Source organism: Macrotis lagotis, chromosome 1 (assembly GCF_037893015.1).
Source record: "Macrotis lagotis isolate mMagLag1 chromosome 1, bilby.v1.9.chrom.fasta, whole genome shotgun sequence".
Taxonomy (NCBI): domain Eukaryota; kingdom Metazoa; phylum Chordata; class Mammalia; order Peramelemorphia; family Peramelidae; genus Macrotis; species Macrotis lagotis.
In genome coordinates, this window is record NC_133658.1 from 327,193,744 (window position 1) to 327,211,996 (window position 18,253).

General features: G+C 39.7%; 1 protein-coding gene across 5 annotated transcripts in view; it reads left to right on the forward strand.

Annotated features, from left to right (window-relative positions):
- The window catches only part of NR6A1 (nuclear receptor subfamily 6 group A member 1), a 281,543-nt gene that overhangs the window by 223,998 nt on the left and 39,292 nt on the right, over positions 1-18,253 (forward strand). For all 5 annotated transcript variants that reach the window (XM_074211600.1, XM_074211601.1, XM_074211597.1 and 2 more), the window contains one exon: positions 3,675-3,917. In XM_074211600.1, coding sequence (XP_074067701.1) covers positions 3,675-3,917 — 243 coding nt within the window. The remainder of the gene's footprint in view (positions 1-3,674; positions 3,918-18,253) is intronic.

Consider the following 18,253-nt stretch of genomic DNA (forward strand, 5'->3'; position numbering starts at 1 on the left):
TTGTAGGTATGGCCAGGTGGCACAATGGACGAAGCACCAGCCCTGGAGCCATGAGCACCCAAGTCCATATCCAGCCTCATAAACCCAACAACCACCCAGCCATGTGACATGCAAGCCACCCAATTCCCCACTGCCCTGCAAAAACCAAAAAGAAGAAAAAAAAAGACCCAAAATAAAATATAATAATAATAGGGGTGGCTGGGTGGCAGACAGAGCATTGGCCCTTGAGCCAGGAGCACTTGGGTCCAAATCTGGCCCCAGACACCCAAAGATCACCCTGCTATGTGGCCCCAGGCAGGCCACCCAGCCCCATTTGCCCTGCACCCTCCCCCAAATAATAATAACAAAAAATGTGCTTCAGTCTTTGTTCCAACACCAACAACTCTGTCATGGGTGAATCACATTCTTTATGATAAGTCCATCACAAAAGTTACTTCCATATTTTTCCAACATTGCCATTGCTGATTGCAACTCCCTCCATTCATACTTCTCCACTACCATGTACTATATTTTCTCTCTCCTTTTACTCTGTCTCTGCTGTAGGGTAGCTGAGTGGCACAGCAGATAGATCCCCAGCCCTGGGGCCTAAAGGCCCCAAGCCCACATGCCACCCCTTAGGCCCAGCATCCATTCGGCAGTCCCAGACAGGCCATCTAATCCCAGCCCCTTACAAGAATTAAAAAAAAAAGTTTTATATCTGACCACTCTCCCCCCCATGGTCCATCCTCTCCTCATTTATTCACATTCCCACCCCTTCGCCCTGCTCCCCCTTCCTTCTTACTCCAGATGTCTATACCCCATTGAGTATATTTTCTGTTTCCTCTCCTAGCCATCTCTGATGAGAGCAAAGGTTCCCTCATTCCCCCTTGCCTCCCCCCTTCCATATCATTGCAATAGCTCATTGTAATAAAAAAAAAATCCTATTATGTGAAATAGCTTGGACTATTCCCCCTCCTTTTTCTTTCTCCCATTCCATTTCCCTTTTTTCCTATTGACTCCATTTTTACATCATATTTTATCTTTGAATTCAGGTTTCTCCTGTGCTTCAACTGCTCTATTAACTGAGAAGGTTCATATGAGTATTATCAGTATCATTTTTCTATGCAGGAATACATGCAGTTCATCCTCATTAAGTCCCTCATATTTCCCCCCTCTCCAATCTCCATGCTTCACCTGAGTCCTGTATGTGAAGATCAAACATTCTGTTCAGCTCTGGCCATTCCAAAAGGAACATTTGAAATTCCTCTGGTTCATTGAAAGTCCATCTTTTTCCCTGGAAGAGGACATTCAGCCTTGCTGGGTAGTTGATTCTTGGCTGCATTCTAAGCTCTTTTGCCTTCCGGTATATTGTATTCCAAGCCCTACGAGCTTCCAGTGTAGCTACTGCTAAGCCCTGTGTGATCCTGACTGCAGCTCCACAATATTTGAACTGTGTCCTTCTGGCTGCTTGTAATATTTTCTCTTTGACTTGGGATTTCTGGAACTTGGCTATAATATTCCTAGGGGTTGGTTTTTTAGAATCTCTTTCTTGGGGGGATTGGTGGATTCTCTCCATTTCTATTTTGCCCTCTGCCTCTAGAATATCAGGGCAATTTTCCTCTAGTAATTCTTTGAAAATGATGTCATGTCTGTTTTCCATATCAGTTGTTTTTTCAATGAGAATATTTCACATTTTCTTTTAATTTTTCATTATTTTGGTTTTGAAATATTTTAGTCCTGGTTTCTTGTAAATTCATCAGTCTCCCTGAGTTCTATTCTTTGTCTGAAGGATTTGTTCTCCTCAGAGAGTTTTCTTATCTCTTTTTCCATCTGGCCAATTTTGCTTTTTAAAGCATTCTTCTCCTCAATAACTTTTTGAATTGTTTTATCCATTTGACCTAAGCTGGTTTTTAGTAAGCTATTTTCTTCAGCATTTTTTTGGATTTCCTTGACTAGGCTGCTGACTTCATTTTCATGTTTTTCCTGCATCTCTCTCCTTTCTTTTCCCAGTTTTCCTTCTAATTCTCTCATTTGATTTTCAAAGTCTTTTTTTTTAGGTTTTTTTTTTTTTTTTTGCAAGGCAGATGGGGTTAAGTGGCTTGCCCAAGGCCACACAGCTAGGTAATTATTAAGTGTCTGAGACCGGATTTGAACCCAGGTACTCCTGACTCCAAGGCCGGTGATTTATCCACTACGCCACCTAGCCGCCCCATCAAAGTCTTTTTTGAGCTCTGTCATAGCCTGAGCCCAATTCATGTTTTTCTTGGAGTCTTAAGATGCAGGAGCTTGTGTTTCCTCATCTTCAGACTGAGTATTTTGATCCTTCTTGAGCTCATTTGCAAAATATTTCTCAATAGTCTTCCTTTTGTTTCTCTGCTTGCTCATTTTCCCAGCCTGGGCCTGGTTTTGGGGTGCTTCCTGAGCTTTTGGGACACTCCCACAAGGGTCTCAGTGTGTGAGGGTCTGTCCTCCCGCCTGGTCTGTGAATGACCATAAGTGCCCCCCTCTGCTACGGGGCTGAGGTGGGGGGGCCTGCTGTTCTATGGGGGCGCCTAGACTGCGATCAGCTTCTGAATGTGTTCAGAGCCCCAGAGTCCTGTTCCAGAGGCAGAGGACAGAGCTGGGCAGTCTTTCTCTTCACTCCTCTCCCTTAGCTCAATGGGTTCATGTCCTGGGGGTTCTAGCTTAGGGCTCCACCTGCTTCTGTTTCCTGGAACTGGGCTTTGCTGGCCACTCCGCTTGCTGTGTGCCCTGAGGGCTGGGCTTCAAGTGCTTGCTCTGGCAGAGGTCCCCCGCTGTTCCCCCAATTTGTGCCCGGTGCTCCCCAGGGGGTAGGTCAAGAAACTCCCCTGCTGCTGTGAGCTCTAGAGGCTGAAGTTCTTTGGCTCTGGTGGGCCGCCCCTCCAACCCCGGGGAGCCAAGTCTTTCTGCTCTTTTCCAGGTTACCTTGAGTAGGAGAACTGCCTCATTGGGTCCCTCTGTTGGTTCTGTCTCTTGAAAGTTTAATTAGAGTCCTTAGCTTATAAGTTTTATGAGAGAGTGCCTAAGACACATCTGTTCTTGGTGCCATCTTGGCTCGTCTATAGGCTCTTTTGAGGAAGATAGTATTTATTGTTTCCTACCATAAAATTCAGTACCTGGAATCTAATGTCTTCACATATACACCTACTGAACAGTACATTCAGGCACCAAAGTACTATAACTGTATTAGATTGTGATCAACTCTGTCCTCTAGATTTCCTGATACTGCTATTTATTAATTTGCCTATTTTTTTTTTTTTTTTTTTTTTTTTAGTTTTGGCTTCAGCTGCTTATGGACACTTTTTACAGGAGAGGGAAATATGGTAATTAAGCTATTGCTTTTTTAGAACTAAAGAGCAGATTGACCTGGGATCTAGGAAATCCTATCTTCCTGTCTCAAGTAGATGAAAGCCAACATCCTTTCAGATTTTACCATTCAGGAGTCATTTTGTGTTTTGAGAGAACTTGCAGTTCTCGTGTTCTATAACTTGGACTAGGTCCTGACTGTACTTTCCTATAGGTTTTCTGAGTTTTTAAGAACACTTAACAGACTGGCATTTTCTTAAATTTGGGGTGAGATTCAAGGAGAAAAGATGCGTGTGGCAATACCAGTTTTTAAATCTTTGTTTTAGCTTGTGTGGCATTTTTTTTTAACAATACCTTTTCTTTTAAAGTTTCTGTCCCAGATGATCGAGCTGAACAGCGAACCTGCCTTATCTGTGGAGACAGAGCTACAGGGTTGCACTATGGTATCATTTCCTGTGAAGGCTGCAAAGGGTTTTTCAAGAGGAGCATTTGTAATAAGCGGGTATACAGATGTAGTCGTGACAAGAATTGTGTCATGTCCCGGAAACAGCGGAATCGATGTCAGTATTGCCGCCTGCTCAAGTGCCTTCAGATGGGGATGAACAGAAAAGGTAAGAGAAACTGAACACATAGCTGTCCCCCTCCAGTGTTAGGTGTTTTCCAACATTGGTTGATCTGTGTTCTCATATGACGGGTACTAATTATGGAATAATTGGAGGTATTTAGTTCAACTCTTACCCTTGATAACTCCTGTGCTGTGTTTCTAGAGTGTCTTTTTTTGGGGGGGGGGGGTTTCCAAGGCAATGGGGTTAAACGGCTTACCCAAGGCCACACAGCTAGGTAATTATTAAGTGTCTGAGGCCATACTTGAACCCAAGTACTCCTGACTCCAGGGCCAGTGCTCTATTCACTGCGCCACCTAGCCACCCCTTAGAGTGTCTTTTCAGATTCTTCAATTGATTTTCATTGTACATGTTTCCAATCACCTTGGTCACCCTTTTGTGGCAATGCTCTAGTTTATCTTATGTCTTTTCTAAAAGTTTTTTTTCCTAGAACATTGTGTTGTCTTTGTGGTCTGACCAGAGCAAAGTATATTGGCACTATTTAAACCCTTGTTATCCCTCTCTTAATATTAGATCTTTTGGCTTCTGTGTCATACTGTTGATTCTCACTAAAATTCCGGATCTTTTTATGGAACCCGCTATTTAGTTATACTTTCTCCATCCTGAATTTGTAAAATTGATTTTTGAACCTGTGTAATACTTTTTACATTTATCCCTATTAAATTTCATTGATATGACCCATCATTGTAGTTGTCAAAATCTTTTAGGGTTCTGACTTTTATCCAACTTGTTAGCTAACCTACTCCAAGCTTCATGTCATCTGAAAATTTAACAAATAAGCCATCTATGCCTTCACACATGTCACTGATTAAAATATTGATCATATAAATGACAACTCCTTCCAGTTTGATATCATATCATTAAATATTACATTTGGTAGCTAGTTCTCTCCTCTACCCTCTACCTGATTTCTTTGGCACTGGGAATGGCTCCAGTGGGGAACCTGCCTTTACCAATGCAAATCAGTAACTGTCTTGCAATATATAGTCTTAGGGAGCTAACTGGTATTAAGTAATTTGCCCGGTATCACATAACCAGTATACTTCAAAGTAAGACTTTGCTCAATTACTCAAAGTAGGTTTTTCCCACTCAGAGCCTCCTCACTATCCTCTACACCATACCCATTTTTAACATAAGAATACAAATACTTGTTTTAACTAGCTATATCTATAGCATCCACTCACTGTACCAGTCTACCCTATGAGAAAAGGAAATGAAATTAACTTGGCATGACCTTCTGGGCAGGCTTTTAATGATCACTGTTCCCTTCCTTAATGTTAAGAAATCATCTTTTTAATGTTATGTTCTGAATTTAATATAAAAGTCTTATCTCATTTGCTCCTAGTTTTGCAGATTCTACCCTTTCCCCCTGCTTTTTTTTTAAAGTGGGACATTTGTCCTCCATTTCTACAAACCTCTTTATTTCTCTATCTTTCAGAGACTGATAATGGTCAGAAACATATCTTCTGGAATGTAGCTTTTGCAGTCCTGGTGACTTGAAATTCCTTAAGAGCTAATAAATTGTTGGATCATTTCTTCATTTATCTTGACATTTTACTTCCTGCAAATAATTTTTTATCTGTTCTTCTCAGTCTAAAGATCATTTTCCTTGAAAGAGAAAATAAAAAGCAGAATTAAAAGTTAGGTAGTGTTGCCTTCTTAGCCTTTTTTTAAAATCAGTATCCCTGCCTTAAACAGCAACATTATCCTTCCTGTGATCTTTTTCTTGTCCTTCATTCCAAATTTCTTTCTGTTGTTTTTCGTGTTTCTTACTAGCTTTAGCTTATTCTTCACATTAGCATCTTTCAAGTTTTTACTTTCTAGGACCATGCTTTCCCTCCCGAGTTGTTTGTATTGTGTTCCATATTCCACACAAGTTTTTATAAAATCTAACTGATGAACTGCCTGTGTAGCCACACTTTTTATTCTTATAGGGTAGAACCTACTTTCCCCCCTCAGTAGAATTAATTTTGCATCCTCATAACTTCATTCTTAAGAATTTCTCAAACCTCTTGATCCAACTTCCTTTGCTTTTTCTGAATCTTTGAAATCTTCTCACATAATTTAGGGTGTACCGGTACTGCCCTCTTCTTCCATAACACAGACTGTATTAAAATGGTCATCTTCCAGGGTTCCTGATTTTTCTACTATGATAATTCTTTGTTAGAAGTAGAAATTTATAATCTATTATTTCATTGCTTGCTTTCTTAATGGGAGGGAGTTGGGGTGCATGGGAGGAAGGGAGAGAATTTGGAATTCAAGATTTTTAAGAAATAAATGTTAAAAATTGTTTTTACATGTAACCAGGAAAAAATAATAAAAGTTTTTGTTTTTTTAGTTTATATTATTAAAATATTCTTTTTGTGAGAGTAAACATAACCCCCCCCCCCCCAATAGCTGAGAAACCTCAAGAATAGTGAAAGAGGAAAAAAAATGTACTTCAGTAGTCTGTGTTCAGATTCCAATGGCTCTGTCTCTGGGATGAGTTGCTTTCTTTATCATAGGTCCACCAAAGAAGTTGCTTCAATATTTTCCCCAGTTGCTATTACTAGCTGTATTTCCCTACACTCTATTCTTTCCTACTGTCATGTATTCTATTCTTCTCTCTCTCTCCTTTCACCCTGTCTCTGTACAAATCTGTGATGTATCTGAGTACCCTCTCCCACATCACCTATTCCCCCCCCTTCCCTCCCCCCATTCCCCCCTTTTCTTCTCATTTTTTTCTAGGGTAAGATAGATTTCTATTCCCTAGTAGGGCGGCTAGGTGACTCAGTGAATAGAGCACCGGCCCTGGAGTCAGGCATACCTGGGTTCAAATCCAGCCTCAGACACTTAATAATTACCTAGCTGTGTAGCCTTGGGCAAGCCACTTAACCTCATTTTCCTTGCAAAAAAACCTAAAAAAAAAAAAGAGATTTCTATTCTCTAGTGTGTATGCTATTTCCTCTCTGAGCCATTTCTGATAAGAATGAAGGCTCACAGGGCCTTCATTCACTAGGTGGCCCAGCTGTGTGGCCTTGGGCAAGCCACTTAACCCCATTGCCTTGCAAAATTTAAAAAAAAAAAAGGCTCAATCATTCACCTTTGTCTTCCCCTGTTCCACTCCAGTAAAAAAAAAAGGAGTGACTCTTTCTTGACTCTTATGTGAAATATCTTTACCACCTTTGTCTTCCCCGTACTTTCCTTTATCACCTATTGACTACATCTTTTTACCATATTATGCTATATAATAATTATATTCAGCTCCTTCCTGTGCCATATCTATATATGCTCCTTCTAACTGCTCTTATGAGAAAGTTCATATGAATTAGCTGTATCTTCTTCCCATACAGGAATACAAACAGTTCAGCATCATTAAGTTCCTCATAGTTGGTTCTTCTCATCTGCCCTCTCTATGTTTCACCTGAGTCCTGTACTTAGTGATCAAACTTTCTGTTCAGCTCTGGTTGTTTCAGTAGGAAAGTTTGAAAGTCCCATGTTTCATTGAAAATCCATCTTTTCGTGGTGGCTAGGTGGCTTAGTGGATAAAGCACCAGCGCTGGAGTCAGGAGTACCTGGGTTCAAATCGGATCTCAGACACTTAATAATTACCTAGCTGTGTGGCCTTGGGCAAGCCACATAACCCCATTTGCCTTGCAAAAAAAACTAAAAAAAAAAGAAGAAAATCCATCTTTTCCCCTGAAAGACAATGTTAAGTTTTACTGGGTAGTTGATTCTCAGTTGTAAACTAAGATCTTTTGCCTTCTAGAATATTGTATTCCATGCCCTTAATGTAGATGCTACCAGATCCTGTGTAATTCTGACTATAGAGCCACAGTAGTTGGATTTCTGGTTTCTGGCAGCTTTTAGTATTTTTATTTTCTCTTTGACTTGGGAGTTTTAGAATTTGACTGTAATATTCCTGGGAGTTTTTCTTTTGGGATCTCTTTCAGGAAGTGACTGGTGAATTCCTTCAATTTCTATTTTACCCTCTGCTTCTAGGATCTCAAGGCAATTTTGCTGTATTATTTCTTAAAAAATGAAGTCCAGTCTCTTTTCCTGGTCATGACTTTTAGGTAGCCCAATAATTTTCAGATTATCTCTTCTGAATCTATTTTTGAGGTTGGTTGTTTATCCAGTGAGATATTTCAAATTTTCTTCTAAGTTTTTTTTTTTTTGGAATAGTTTTATTTATTCCTGATTTCTCACAAAGTCATCAGCTTCTTTTAGTTCCGTTCTTTGAAGGGTTTATTTTCTTCAGAGAGCTGGCCAGTTCTGCTTTTCAAAGGCATTCTTCTCCTCATTTGTCTTTTGTGTTTCTCTTTCCATTTGGCCTAAACTGGTTTTTAACACATTATTTTCTTCAGTATTTTTTTTTTTTTGTATTTTTTCACCAAGCTACTGATTTGTTTTTCATTATATATCTGCATTGCTTTCATTTCTCCTTCCAATTTTAACCTTAATTGCTTTTCAGAGTCTTTTTTTTTTTTTTTTTGAGCTCATCCATAGCCTGAGCCAATTTTCTATTTCTCTTGGAGGTTTGGGGGACAGAAGCTTTGATTTTGTTATCTTCTGAATCTTCCACCAAAGTCATTTTCTATGGTCAGATTCTTCTTTTTCTTTTGTTTGCCCATTTCCTCAGCCTGTGACTGATTTACTGTACTTTCTATGCCTTGGGGGGGGGTTGGGGGACAACCAACAGGAACCATAATTCCTCCAAGGTCTTACGAGAAGTTTTGACTGCTCTCTTGACTGCTTTGGTGTATAGATGACCACAGGCCCTCCCCTCTGCCCTGGAGCTGTGAGGAGAATCCCTGCTTGCCTATGGTGGTATGGGAGCCCAAACTGCATCCTGGATTTAGGTGTGGACAAATAGCTGAGTCCTGCCCCAGGGAGAGCAGAGAGATCTCTGCAATCTCCCCCAACCCCCTTACTGTTGGCGGACTGTGCTCTGAAGATGCAGGCTGGCTTCCCCGATTCCCACTGCAGGTTCTCACTGCAGGGCTTCTCTGAGGCCTCTGCTTGCTCTGCACTCACTCCGGTGAAGCAGAGTTCTTTCACCACTCTTGCAAGCTATTGCTGGTGATTTCTGGGCCAGGAGGTCTGGAAACCACCCCCTCTTCCATGGCCCCTCTTCCATGGACCCAAGTGCCCCCAGGGATCTAGGCACTCAGCCTGGCTGTGTGCAACTTTTTCCATTGCCGGGTTCCTGTGAAACAAACCTTTCCCATGGAACTTCTAAGTTGTCTTGGACTGGAAAATTATATCACTCAGTCTTTCTGTGGATTCTGTTCCTCTAAATTTTGGCTAGAGTCATAATTTGACAGCTTTTGGAGTTGGGGGGGGGAACAAGTTCCTGAGAATTCCTGCATTCACATTGCTATATTGACTCCCCCCCAATCAATTTTTTTTAATAAATGAATTAGATATAGAATAAGCATTTCCAATGTTTCCTCTTTCTCCTCTTTAAGGATGAAATTTTCATTAAAGAATTTAACATATATCAACTAATATTAATTACGTAATTAATATGGAGTAAGATGAAGAAAACACTATCAGATACCTAGATAGTTGAAGTTCCTAAACTGCTCATCAAATCCTTCATGTCCAGAATATATGTAGCCAATTCTTACAGCATTACTTCTTTTTTTTTTTTTTAACATTTGTTGCTCCCTCACCCAAATGCTTTCTAAGGTCCTTTCTATATACGTTAGTTTATGTACTAAAGAGTCCTTCCTTCTCTATTCTAAACTCATCTTTCTATAAGGCTTGGTTCAGATTTTACTTTTTCTGTGAAAGTTTCAGTGAGTGACTCTTCAGTTGTGCTTTCTCCTCAAATTACTTTTATATATTTATTTATATATCTGTTGTCTCCCCCCCCCCAAACTCTTGGAGATCAGTGCCTATTTTAATTTTGTATCCCATCTCAGTGACTTTTCATAATACTTTACATATATAGTAGGCATTAATTAAATATTTATTGAATTGGACTGAAATTAAGCCTGCTGATTTATTTTTTATTTATAGGATTGTTGTAGGAATCCACTAAGATCAGGTGTAGATATTTCCTTATAAACCATAAAGGTTCTTCTAAGTCATAAAGATGTCTCTTCCTTTTTACTTCCCCCTACATCCCTGGGAACTCCTAGTCTAGAAAGGTAGAAAAGACCAGGATGCAGGTAGTAACTATTGAGTAAGTCCAGTGGTAATCATTGCACCAATTAAGACATTGTGCTGCATTGGGTGCATAGGAGAGGAAGAGACTTTGACTGGGGAGGAGGATCAGGGAATTACTTCTAGAGGAGGTGGCCTTTGAATGGGGCCTCAAAGAATGGGTAAGCATCTGACAAATGAAGCCTCAGAATGGTGGCCAAGTGGTCCTCCAGGGACAGAGAGAGCAGTTCTTTTGACCAGGAGTACAGAGTTCATGAAGAGGAAGTAGCAGAAAATAAGAATGATAAAAGATTGTAGAAGGCCTTGAACAATAGGAGTCTGGATTTGATCCTGTGGAGTCTTTTAAGGTTTTTGAATGAAAAGAGTGACTTGATTAAAAGCATGTATTGTTTATATTGCATTATTGCATACATTATATTACATTCATGTGAATGACTGAATAAGGAGACAGACTGGAGACAATATTGCCAATTAGACTATTTCAGTAGACTAGGACAGAGATAATAAGGTCTGAACTAGAAGAGTGATCATTTGAGGGGAGAGGAGTGGAGTTAAATGTGAGAGATGTTGTGTAGGTAGACTATACAGAACTGTCTCCCCTGTTTGAGACCAAGGGCTCTTTTGCTTTTGTCTTTCCTTAGCATCTATATAGTCCCTAGCACATAATAGCTATTTAATAAATGTTTACTCATCTTTTTCTTTGAGGACTGATTGACTATAGAGAGTAAGAGAAAATGAAGAATTAAAAATGAAGAATTAAACTCTTTCAGATGCTTTTGATTGTGTTATTGAAAGTCCTCTTTTTCTAGCTTTTCCCCTTCACATTATCAGAGTTCTTAGATATAGAATGCTTGCTTCTCAGACTATTTAGCAGGTTCTTGTTCATTCTTTTCCTTTTTGCCCAAGACATCGAAATGACAAACCTAGACTAAAGAGTTTAGACCCATCTATGGAAATAGGGAACATTATCATTGTCACTGGTTTAACTGACCCACTTACTATTTTTTACATTATTTTTTATTGTAAACATTTTTTGATTTGTTTTTGTGAGGCATTGGGGTTAAATGATTTGACTACGGTCACACAGCAAGTAAGTATTAAGTGTCAGAGGCTGCATTTGAACTTGGGTCCTCCTGACCCCAGGTCCAGTCACCCAGCTGCCCTTGGCCCACTTATTATTATACTAACTCTCAACTACACTAATGCTTTCACTTCTAACACTTGGTTCTAAGGTTCCTTCCCACTTGAACATTCTATATATTCTATGGCATAAGCATAGAGTCATCCTGATGTAGTCAAAGAGTATTAGAACTAGAATCAGGATATTTGGGTTTTGATCATGGTTTCATTTAGCAGAATCTTTTATTTCTTTGAACCTTAAATTGTAAATTGGACCTAAAAATACTAATTCCTTATAACTCATAGGTTTTGAAGGAAAAACTGTATCTTTTTTCCCTTTTTCCTTTTTTTATAACAGGAAGATCTTATTTATTTTGAATTTTACAATTTTTCCCCCTAATATTACTCCCCCCCCATCCTGCACAGAAGGCAGTCTGTTAGTCTTTACATTGTTTCCATGGTATACATTGACCTAAGCTGGAATGTGATGAGAGAGAAATAGTATCCTTAAGGAAGAAAAATACAGTATAAGAGATTGCAAATTTACATAATAGAAAATGTCTTTTTTTTTTTTTAAATTGAAGGTGATAGTCTTTGGTCTTTGTTCAAACTGCACAATTCTTTCTCTGGATACAGATGGTATTCTCCATGGCAGATATCCCAAAATTGTGCCTGATTGTTTCACTGATGGAATGAGGAAGTCCATTAAGGTTGATCATCACCCCCATGTTGTTGTTAGGGTATACAATGTTCTTCTGGTTCTACTCATCCTGCTCAGCATCAGTTCATGCAAATCCTTCCAGGCTTCCATGAATTCCCTCCTGGTTTCTTTCTTTAAAAAAAAAAGGTAAAGGGGAAAGGAAAAAAAATAATAATAATAGTAGTAGTAGTAGTAGTAGTAGTAGTAGTAGTAGTAGTAGTAGGTGTGGCCAGGTGGCACAGTGGATGGAGCACCAGCCCTGGAGCCAGGAGCATCCAAGCCCAAATCCAGCCCCAGACACCCAACAATCACCCAGCTGTGTGACCCCATGCAAGCCACCCCAATCCCATTGCCCTGCAAAAACCGGGGGGAAAAGACCCAAAATAAAATAGTACTAATAATAGTAGGGGCAGTTGTGTGGTGGACAGAGCACTGTACCTTGAGCCAGGAGCACACGGGTCCAAATCCAGCCTTAGACACCCAATAATCACCCAGCTGTGCAGCCCCAGGCAGGCCACCCAGCCCCATTTGCCCTGCAACCCCCCCAAAAAAATAATAATTAAAAATGTGCTTCAGCCTGTGTTCTAACACCACCAGCTCTATTGCAGGTGGATCACATTCTTTATGATAAGTCCATCACAAAAGTTACTTCCATATTTTTCCACCATTGCCATTGCTGATTGCAACTCCCTCCATTCATACTTCTCCACTACCATGTACTATATTTTCTCTCTCCTTTTACTCTGTCTCTGCTGTAGGGTAGCTGAGTGGTACAGCAGATAGATCCCCAGCCCTGGGGCCTAAAGGCCCCAAGCCCACATACCACCCCTTAGGCCCAGCATCCATTTGGCAGTTCCAGACAGGCCATCCAATCCCAGCCCCTTGCAAGAATTAAAAAAGAAAATGTGTAATATCTAACCACTCTCCCCCCATGGTCCATCCTCTCCTCGTTGATTCACATCCCCACCTTCCCCCTGCTCCCCCCTCCTTCTTACTCCAGATGCCTATACCCCATTGAGTATATCTGCTGTTTCCTCTCCTAGCCACTTCTGATGAGAGCGAAGATTCCCTCATTCCCCCTTGCCTCCCCCCCTTCCATATCATTGCAATAGCTTATTGTAATAAAGAAAAAACTTATTATATGAGATATCTTAGCCTATTCGTCCTCTCCTTTTTCTTTCTCCCATTACATTTCCCTTTTATCATTGACTCCATTTTCACACCACAATATATCTTCAAATTCAGCTTTCTCCTGTGCTTCATCTATAAAAGGTCCTTCTACCTGCTGTATTAAATGAGAAGGTTCATATGAGTATTATCAGTATCATTTTTCTATACAGGAATACATGTAGTTCATCTTCATCTCACCAATTCTGCTTTTTAAAGCATTCTTCTCCTCGATAACTTTTTGAACTGTTTTATCCATTTGACCTAAGCTGTTTTTTTTTTGTTTTGTTTTTTTTTGTTTTTGCAAGGCAGTGGGGTTAAGTGGCTTGCCCAAGGCCACACAGCTAGGTAATTATTAAGTGTCTGAGACCGGATTTGAACCCAGGTACTCCTGACTCCAAGGCTGGTGCTCTATCCACTGCGCCACCTAGCCGCCCCCTAAGCTTGTTTTTAACATGTTATTTTCTTCAGCATTTTTTTGGATCTCCTTGACTAAACTGCTGATTTCTTTTTCATGTTTTTTTGTGCATCTCTCTCATTTCTTTTTCCCAATTTTTTTTCTACCTCCCTCACTTGATTTTCAAAGTCTTCTTTTGAGCTCTGTCATAGCTTGAGCCCAATTCTGTTTTTCTTGCAGTCTTTATATGCAGAAGCTTGTACTTCCTCATCTTCAGATTAAGTGTTTTGATCCTTCTTGGGATCACAGGCAAAGTATTTCTCAATGGTGTTCCTCTTTTTTCTCTGTTTACTCATGTCTCCAGCCCATGCCTCTTTTTGGGGTGCTTCCTGAGCTTTTGAGTATTATTTGGTACCCCCCCACACACACACAAGGATCTCAGTGTGTGAGGCTCTGTCTTCCCTCCCAGTCTGTGAATGATCACAAGCACACCCCTCTGCCACAGGGCTGAGGTGGGGGTGGCGCTAGATTGCGATCAGGATCTGCAAGTGGTCAGAGCCCCAGAGTCCTGTTCCAGGGACAGAGGACAGAGCTCGGCAGTCTCTCTCCACTCCCCTCCCTAGGCTCAGCACTCATGCCCTGGGGGCTCCTGCTTACTGGCTTCTATTTCCTGTTCCTGGATCTGGCCAAGCTGCTTGCTGTGTGCCCTGAGGGCTGGGCTTCCTGGGCTGGCTCTGGCAGAGGTCCCTCACTGTTCCCCCAAGTTGTGCCTGGTGCTCCCTGGGGTGTGGGTCAGGACCCCACTGCTGTGAGCTGAGGCTCCCAGTGCCCCGGGGCTGCCTCTGGGAGGCTGAAGTTCCTTTGCTCTGACGGGCAACACCTTGGAGCAGAGCCTTTCTGCTCTTTTCCAGGTTACCTTGGGTTGGAGAACTGCCTTACTGGATCCCTCTGTGGATTCTGTCTCTTGAAAATTCAGTCCTTAGTTTATAAGTTTGGAAATATCAGAGACAGAGCACCTGAGTGACAATCCTCTCCTGTCGCCATCTTGGCCCCCCCCCCTTTCTAATAGAATGATGGTATTCCATCACATACATATACCACACAGTTTATTAAGCCATTCCCTAATTGATGGTCACTTAATTTCCAATTCTTTGCCTCCACAAACAGGGCTGCTATGAATATTTTTGTACAAGTGATGTTTTTGCTGTTTTTCATGGTCTCTTCAGGGTATAGACCCAGTAGTGGTATTGCTAGATCAAAGGGTATGCACATTTTTGTTGCCCTTTAGGTGTAATACCAAATTTCTCTCCAGGTTGGATGAGTTCACAGTTCCACCAACAATGTATTAGTGTCCCAGATTTCCCACATCCCTTCCAACACTGATCATTGTCCTTTATGGTCATATTGGTCAGTTTGAGAGATGTGAGGTAGTACCTCAGAGATGCTTTAATTTGCATTTCTCTAATAAGTAGTGATTTAGAGCAATTTTTCATATGACTATGGATCGCTTGGATTTCTTTGTAAATTGCCTTTGCATATCCTTTGACCATTTATCAGTCGGGGAATGGATTCTTTTAAAAAAAATTTGACTCAGTTCTGTGTATATTTTAAAAATAAGTCCTTTGTCAGAAATACCATTTGTAAAAATTGTTTCCCAATTTACTACATTTCTTTTGATCTTGGTGTCAGTGGTTTTGTCTGTGTAAAAGCTTTTTAATATAATGTAATCAAAATTGTCTAGTTTGTTTTTAATGATGTTCTCCATTGAAAGAGATATTTCTTAAAAGTTGTGAACTATGAGTTACTGTTTTGGAATGGTTATGTCCTTCCTGCTCTTTGGTCTTTAACAGTATGCTCTGAAAACCCTGCCAATATTAACACTGTTCTAAGATCCCTTTCAGAATTATAATTCTGTTCTCTAATGTTATGACCAATTCATTTCAGTTCAGCAAGCATTATTGAGCCTCCACTTAATGCCTGGAGACCAAAATAAATTTTCATTTTCATGTCATGATTTCAGCTAGGTCTTAAATGTCTGTCTGATATGCCTTCCTATTGAGAAAGCTTGAGTTGTACGTTTTCCACTCCAATCCAATAAGCAGTGGTAGGGACTAAGAATAAAAAAGTGAACTGGAAGAGTCCCAAGCTTCAAGGAGATTATATTCAGCTCCAGGCTAAACCTTCCCTTCAATTAATCCTGTTGGTTTCCAATTCCCTCAATATGTTAGTCACCCTTTACTAGACATATTCAACTTAGTTAATGCTTATGCTCCAGTAAGATGTGTTACAGAGACTGGAATGCTGAAGAAGTGGTCTGACCATGGCAGACTACAGTGGTGTATCACATCATTTGTTTGGCATGAGGCCTGAAGGAACATTAGCTTCTTTTGGCTGCATGTATTGCCAATATAAATACATTGCTATTGTATTTATAGTTCGCTAAGCCTTCAAGATATCTCTTTAAAGAAATTATTGCCTAGTCTTGTCTTCTCTTTCATTCTAGTTTTAAAGATTGTTTTTTAATGGGGATTCTATTAGCTATCCATTCCAGTTTTATATCTGTAAAATTAACAATGGTACTAGCTACATAATTAACTGATACAGGCACAAAACGGATCCTTAGGATATTACTAAAGACCACCCTTCAATTTCATATCAATTCATTCATGGTTTTTCATCTATTTCATCAGTCAACTTAATAGTACTGTCATCTAGCCTACATTTCTCTATCATATCCACAAAAACAATATGAGAGATTATATCAAAAGCCTTGATGAATTCCAAGAATATTCTATCCAAGGATCTATCACAGGTAGCTTTTTTTTTAATGAGCTTGTCACATAACTAAGTGTCAGAAACTGTATTGGAATTAGGTCTCCCATCCTTAAGTCTAAAACTTTAGTGCATTATATGTCTATCTCTTTAAGATTTGATGTTATACCTCTATTAAATTACCTGCTGTCATGGGGAGTGCAGAGAGAATGGAGGGAGGGAGGTAGAAAAATGTGGGACTATAAAGCTTACAAAAAAAGATGAATATTGAAACTATCTTTGTATGTGATTGAAAAAATAAAATAAGATTTAAAAATTAAGAATAAATTCTTGCTGAAAAATCTTCAAAAAGAAAAAAATAGATCCGCTGTCATAGACAAAGATATAGAGAGGGAGGAATGATTACACTGGCAATGTGACTCCTAGTAAAATGTACTTTGGATGCTCATTTCTTGGCTTCTCTAAGGAATTTAGTAAAGTCTTGGATTCCAGGGCAATAAACGATTTCTTATTCCCTAAGGCTTATAGAAGCTCACTATTGTTTGTATGCTTGAATACATCTTCATGAGATGCTTTTTTTTTTTGGTTCAACAACGACAATAATAACTGATATTTATATACTTCTTTTTAAGGTTTGCAAAACAATTTGCACATACTGTCATTTCAAGCCTTCTAACCCTGTGAGATAGGTACCATAACTATTATTCCTATTTACAGATTAAAAAACTAAGGTTTAAAGACGGTAGGTAATAGCTGCTAAGTGCTAAAGTCAGGTTTTGAACCCAAGTTGTATCAGTTTTAGATTCAACACTCAATGAGTTTTAACCATAGGAAAAGTTAGAATATCAGAACATAAAAGGTCTTTGGCAATGCATTGTACTTGTTCAGGGTCACTGATTAACCTGACATGGTGTTCTTACCAGTCATAAAGATGATTCTTTCTCCCTAGCTCTTCTGATAAAACTAAGTGACTGAAAAGGGGACTTTGGATTTGTTTTGGTAATCAGTGTATTGGAGGAATTTAAGAAGCATTAAATTAAAAGAATCATCTAAAAACCCTTAGATTTTGAATCCTTTTTACTCATTTTACTAAAAACTAAGACCTAAAGGAAGAAGTGACAGAAAACAACTACAGATCTCTAGGGAATTCATACTCTTCAAAGTCCTTCTCTAGCTTTTTCTCAGAAGATCCATTCACTTCCAAATGCAGCTCCTTTAACTCCAGATCCATATTCTGTGCTTTTTTGGTTACATCACATGACCTTGGGATCTGAAAACTAGGGTGGACTTGTCAGTTTTCCCACTGATCAGGGGAGCAAGGGTTTTAAAACTGGAAAAGATCATACTAATCATTTTTTTCAACCTCCTGATTTACAGAGGAGGAAACTGAGGTCCAGAGAGTCTAAATAACTTTCTCATTGTCACTGAGAATAATTGGTGATTCTCTTGCCCTTTCTGAACATTAGTTTATCTGTAGATTGGATTAGCAGAATTGGTATTTTCTGGTTTGAAGGTTGTTGTGAGTGAAGGGCTTTGGCTAGATGAGACCCAGAGAGAGAATAATTAACTTATTCAGTCATGTCACTGATACGTGGCAGAGCTGGGTTTCCTGTGTCCAAGTCTAATATTCTTGCTACTATAGGCTGCCTCTCTAAAGCCTTGATCATCTTGTAACATCTTGCTAACTGTACAACCTGATTCATTCCCCCTTTTCCCTTCATTATTTTCTGTTTGGTTTTTTACTTCTATTTCCTGTCTTTATTGCCTGACTTCTTAAAGATACATCATTTATACCTCAGAAATTGGCAAATGCTATAAATCAGGGCTTGATTTGTTTTGTTGATTGTTTAGACTTAAGAGAGTGAAGGAGATGTTAATAATGCTGATTAAACCCAAAAGTGTGTCATACAAACATTCTTTCTCCTCAGTTCCACCCAGAGCTGGTTGTTAAACATTTACCAGCACACCCTCTGCTATTAGGTTTTAGTAACTATATAGTCTGCTTAGTTTTACAGA